This window comes from Pezoporus occidentalis, unplaced genomic scaffold (assembly GCF_034315485.1).
Source record: "Pezoporus occidentalis ecotype Australia unplaced genomic scaffold, CSIRO_AGI_Poc_V1 ctg99, whole genome shotgun sequence".
NCBI classification, from domain to species: domain Eukaryota; kingdom Metazoa; phylum Chordata; class Aves; order Psittaciformes; family Psittacidae; genus Pezoporus; species Pezoporus occidentalis.
In genome coordinates this window covers 437,017-443,016 of record NW_026916358.1, presented here as the reverse complement: position 1 = coordinate 443,016, position 6,000 = coordinate 437,017, and the positions used below count along the sequence as shown (strand labels likewise).

At 48.2% G+C, this 6,000-nt stretch overlaps 1 protein-coding gene across 2 annotated transcripts in view; it reads left to right on the top strand.

The window, feature by feature from the left end:
- Positions 1-2,387: 2,387 nt before the first annotated feature.
- GAS6 (growth arrest specific 6) overlaps positions 2,388-6,000 on the top strand; it is a 39,915-nt gene continuing 36,302 nt past the window's right edge. The window contains exons 1-2 of one of the 2 annotated variants that reach the window (XM_062607033.1): positions 2,388-2,805; positions 3,223-3,389. In XM_062607033.1, the coding sequence (XP_062463017.1) occupies positions 2,736-2,805; positions 3,223-3,389 (237 nt within the window). In that variant the 5' untranslated portion in view covers positions 2,388-2,735. The remainder of the gene's footprint in view (positions 2,806-3,222; positions 3,390-6,000) is intronic. The other variant, XM_062607032.1, reaches the window with a different exon arrangement.

Sequence of the window (6,000 nt, the reverse complement as noted above, 5' to 3'; positions counted from 1 at the left end):
GTATGCTGCTGTCCACAGTCATTTAATATTTTAAATATCCTGACGTAATCTCACATCCTTTTACTCCTCCCTCCTTGTAAATAAAAGAAAAAAAGTAGTCTTTGAAGCACTTTTGAAGGAAAAATGGTAAGAGATGAACATGGAATGAATATGTGAAACAGCCACTGCTCCCTAAAACCTGAGATACTTTTGGCACTGTGGGACAAACTGTAGGACATAAGTCTAATCAATTTTTCCTTGACGTCAAACAAGTACATTACAAATACATGGAAAAGCTGGTCCTTCAAATTCAGCAAGAACAATCCCCGGTACTGCCCTTTGATGAAGGAATGGTGGTTGGAAGGAAGGAAAGGCACAATTTGGAATCCCTTCCTCTTCTCCATTACTCAGTACCTTCAACTATGAAGCTGTGAGGCCTATTTACTCTTTTTAATACATTTTAGTTTCATTCTACAGTTTCGTACCTACAAATGTAATTAGTTGCAGGAACCTAAAAGAACTTTGCTCAGTTACATCTTCTTCCACTACACTTCTGCAGCTCAGCTACATACTATGCACTGGTTTACACTGAAAGGCAATTGCTACCTTTGTTATTTTTGATCACTTCTTTCAAAACTTGCTGCATGTTTCTGATTAGTGTCTATAAACCAATGGGATCTAATCCTACAGGTTCAGATTTACACCTGGAAATCTCTGTACCTAGATTATTTTAAAGTCAAAAGGGAGCCTAGAGTGGGACATGCTGAGAGTACAAGTAGTTCATATAACGTTGTTTTACTGTTTCCTGAATTAATTTTCCTGTCTTTTTTTTTTTTTGTTATATTCTGTAAGACCTCACTGTGATAGCTAAGATCAGATGGTATAAAGCCATGAATTCTGAAGAAAATGAGACTTGCTTTATGCAACTCATCACTTAAATCTGCCTTAAATACTACATGCAGTGCCAGAAGAAGGGAAGGTGGAAAATGTGACTGTTAAAAGGATTTCTGGGCTCACCCAAATCAGTGTTTGATGTCTGTGCCAGGCAACTTACTGGAAACTATAATAAAGAATAGAATTAGTAAACTGAATACATATTGGAGAAGAATCAGCGCTACGTATCAAGTAGGATGCCATGTTTTGCAAGCCCATTACAGTTTCAAGAAGTAATCTTTTTTCTTGTTTTTTTTTTTTTTTTTAATATAGATAAGATGGTTCTGATGACATACCTGGATTTCAGAAAACTTCTGACCTGGTCTTTCACCATAGGCTCTCAAAGTGTATTCATGGAGAATGAAAGGAAAAGGATAAAACAAATGTCTAAAAGAAAGGAAATTCATCGCTAGATCACACAATAAAGCTGTTCCCAGAACCCACAAAAATTTCTGCTGTTCATCATCTTCAGAAATTTTAAGGAGAAGCTGAATACCATGAGGACAGTTGGCAGATAATACAAAATCTGTACGAACAGCCAAATCCTAAACGGGCAATTGAGTATTTCAGAAGACTTTTAGGAAAAATAAATATTTTTCTGTTGACTTAGTGAGCTAAATTGACTTGATGAGAGGTCACATCAACTTTCTTATGCCATTAAAGCTTTCTTGACAAATGTATAGAGTTGGCGTTACTGGAGTTACCTGTCACACCCAGCACAGGGCAGTACAGGTAGCAGGGGTAGCAATGGGCAGTCTACATGCAGCTCTGACCATACAGGCCTGGGTAACAGCTAACAGGGTTTCTACATTGGACGTGTCCTGACATGTACACATGGACAAGGGATGGTAAAGGCTGGCTTGCAACATATTAGTGTAAACTACATCCATATCTTTCCAGAGGATTTTACCCTAAAATACTGGAATAAACTGAAAATTTAGTTGTGAAAAATATATGCATTGGGGTGTGGGGAGAATCACGGAATGGTTTGGGCTGGAAGGGACCTTAAAGATCACCTAGTTCCAACCCCCCTGCCACGAGGAGAGACACCTTCTACTAGACCAGGTTGCTCCAAGCCCCATCCTGGGGGCCTTCCAGGGATAGGGCAGCCACAACTTCTCTGGGCAACCTGTGCCAGTGTCTCACCACCCTCATAGCAAATAATGTCTTCCTAATGTCTAATCTAAGTCTCCCCTCTGTCAGTTTAAAGCCATTCCTCCTTGTGCTGTCACTACATGCCCTTGCAAAAAGTCCCTCTCCAGATTTCTTGTAGGTCCCCTTTAGGTACTGGAAGGCTGCTCTAAGGTCTCCCCGGAGCCTTCTCGTCTCCAGGATGAGCAACCCCAACTCTCTCAGCCTGACCCAAGCTTCTCCCGTAAGGCAGCACTGGGTTGGGTTTAGCGCCAGCTTCTGCCTCTGTAGCGAGGAGCCCGGCAGTACGGGAGCCAGCCGCCTTCCCGCCAGCTCCCCGGGGCTGGCTGCCCTCCCATCAGCCCCGCTGCTCGCATTCCGCCCCGCAGCTCAGCACGGCCTTGCCCGGGGGCCGGGCAGGTACGCGGGGCCGCGCTTCCCCGCCGCGAGGTGTGTCCCTGGGTGGCGGTGACTTGGCGAGCGATTGGGTAGGACGGGCGAGCGGCTCCCCGGCTCCCCTGCTGGGCTCCCCGGCGCCGCGCTCCCGCAGTAGCAGCGCGCTCCCCAGCCGCGCCGCCGCCCGCCCGCCCCCCTCGACTCCGATCCGCTCCTCCAGCGCCCGGCCCGGCCCGGCCCGGCCCGGCCCAGCCCGGCTCGGCTCGGCTCGGCCCGGCCCCAGCCGCCGCCGCACCATGCCGCATCCCTCGGCGCCCCTCGGGGCCGCCCTGCTGCTCGTGCTGCTGGCGGCAGACTCCTCGCAGAGTGAGTACCGCGGGAGGGGGTGGGAACCGTCCCTGCGGCACACGCCGCATCCCGAGCATCCCCCACCGCCGTGTGTGTGTGTGTGAGAGCGGGCTGGGGAGGTGCTGGGGCTGCGGTGTTTGTGCTGAGGGGCGGATGAACAGCTTCACGGTTGCGGCAGGCGGGAAGGCGGCGGCTGTAGCAGCAGGGAATGCCGGTGCGGCTGCGGGGTCGCCAGTGTGAGGGGCCGGAGCGACACCGAAGCGACCCCCGGGCGGGAAGGGGGTGTGCTTGCTGCTCCCGGCGGAGCGGCTTGGTGTGCGGGGACGGAGGTACCAAGGCGGCCGGGCAGGCTCAGCTGTTCACTGCTGCCTCTCCTTCCTCCTGCTCCTCTCCTCCTCTTCGTCCTCTGCACACCCCCGGCGACCGGCGGCCCAGCCGTGCTGCTGCGCGCCCCGGAGGCTGCCCAGTTCCTGAGGCAGAGGCATCGGCGAGCCTACCAGATCTTCGAGGAGACCAAGCAGGGGCACCTGGAGAGGGAGTGCGTGGAGGAGCACTGCAGCAAGGAGGAGGCCCGGGAGGTGTTTGAGAACGACCCCGAGACGGTAAGGACGCAGAGCCGCCGCGAAGACTGGGGTGGGTTGTCCGCTCTGCCCTCCCTCCCACCATCGATCCTTCCATGCCTCGATCCTTCTATCCCTCCATCACTCCATCCTTTCATGCCTCCATCCATCTGTGGCTGGGTGCCAGCTGCCTGCACAGCTGGTGAAGCCATTGGGAGGAGGAGGAGGAGGAAAAGGAGGAGAAGGAGGAACTGGAACCATTAGGTGAATGACTGGAAGTCACCCAGCATAACTAGCACCCAGCCTGTGCAAGGGCTGTGTCAGTTCTGTCTGGTTAGGGTTAAAAATGCTTCCATGAGGATGGTCTGGGTGAGCAGCCCAGCCTGGCACCTGCTGTATGACTGCTCTCCAGAGAATGGAAGGTCCCTGTTCGCCCATGGTGCGAGTCCATGTAGCAAGACCAGTGCAACATAATGCAGTGGCTTCTCTGTCTGGACACCTTACCCATCCCTCTTTTCTTAAGCCTCCCATCTCAGCTGTATTTGAAATCCCCTTAATGTTGTGTCATATGTCAGAATAGGGGTTTCTCAGAAGTATGTCATAAACACACTGTAATCCTTTTGGGCCATATTCAGCTTGGTCAGCATTTTGGAATCAGTAGGTTCATGACATACCACTGCAGCAGCAGGAGAGCACATGTACAAGAACATGGTGCTGCTGCACATCTAACACTAAGTGTGAATTCACATTTACAGCCTGCACACTGGACACAGAGCTGACTTTTTCCAGCCTTCTCCAGGCTGACTTTCACTTCAGTCTTCTTTTCACTTCGGGCAGCATGCGGTTGCATTTGTGTTGCTTAATTAAGCTTGGCTTACTCTTCCAATTATTTTACACCTCCTCTCTACACTGTTTTGGATAGGCTGTTCTCGTTACAGAGATTATCTGGCATTGATTTAGCAGTGGGAAGTGGATTTTCTTGGTGTTCAGACTGAAGCTTGGTATTGCACAGCATGTTCCTATTAGCAGTATGATGCTCTAGGGAGAAGATAGGACAGAGTTTGTGAGTGCGTGTGTACACAGAGACACACCACAGGCAAGGGAGGGACTGAGGAGATTTTTTATGCTTCAGTCAGACAAGTCTTGACATGTGTGCTTCATTAGCAGGCTCAGTGCTGGATATACAGAGCAGTAGCTTGCTGTCACAAGGCAGTAGTAAGTACAGCAAAAACATTGTGATGCTGGCTTTTGTTTTTGACAATCTTTAATTCAGAGCTTAATGCAGAGCACTTGCCTAGGCAGTGTTTAATGGTACACCTCTTATGTGGACGCGTGCATCTGCATGCAGCAGTGTTTGCTTTTGTCCTCTAAAACTGAGCTAATACAGAGTATGGGTAATTGTAATGTGGTGAGAATAGCTGGCACAGCGATTTCCATATTCATGTTCAATAACATAATTTTAAGCTCAGTATAAATATTCACCATATAGTAGTGAATGCAGGAAAAAGTATCCCAAATACTATTTTGTATTAGTCTGGAAAAAAGGTGATCTGAGGTCACTGGTTTTGCTAACGCACTTCTGGCCATGAAATCAGCCAAAGGCAATGCATGGATAGATCAGTTTAGAGGGTGGTAGACTCTGTAAATGTGTCAGGAGTCTTTAGCAGTATTAAGTACTTATTTTGTATATTGGAAAAAATATATAGCTCTCCTACTGTAATGAAAGCAGTGAAATCACTTTGGTTTACATTTTTTTTAACGTGTAATATAAATTGTCTAAGATCCAGTCATGCATTTAAGTGTGCTTTGCAGGACAATGCAAATTTTCTGTCATTGCAAATGATTTTGATTTTTTTGGGTGCATTTGTTTTGTTACTACTGCTAGGTCTCTCTCTAGTTCTGAAGACCTCTGAAGAAATATCACTAAGGCTAGATGAGCTTCTAGTGTCTGTGCCCCCTTGCTTATTTTACATGCACTTCTGCCCCAAAGTACTGTATTTTATAATACTTTTAGGTCTGCAGTGACATAAGAGCCTACCTTTTCTGAGACACACACCTCCCAAGAGCTGTGAGCATGCTTATTACGTGCAGTATGTCCTACTCGTTGCTGTTACTTTGCTTCAATTTGACGGGGAAGCAAGTGTGCTGCCTATCGGGGGGTTTTACGGCCCTTCCTATCCATTCTGCAATAAGTATGTGGCATGAAGGCAGCAGCTGCTGTTCAGTAGCAGTTTTCTAGTGCACGGTGGCAGAGTTCACGTGTGTAGGCTGTTATCACTCTGCACACTGGAAACCTCCAGTGCTTTGTAAGTCTTAGGTGACTGCTCCTCTGGTGGTATCTGTGGCTTTGAGTATTAAGGCACGCCTGAGGTAATGGAAGTGTTTTTTAAATGCTAGGAAGCATTTAAATGCTGTCATTTCACTGATGCCATATGGGCTACAACCAGGATGTTGTATCCTGGTGACTGACAGAAGAAGGGAGCTAGCTGAGACAGACTTGACTCAGGGAAGATGAAAACTGTTGATAAACAATGCCTTGCAGTTTGAGGAATTACAGTTACTGCAGTCACGCTTCAGCGTGTTGTCAGGCTGCAGCTGGTCCATGCTGGTAAAAAGAGGAGTTTTTATTGTGATTCCGTGTAGTTTAGGAAGG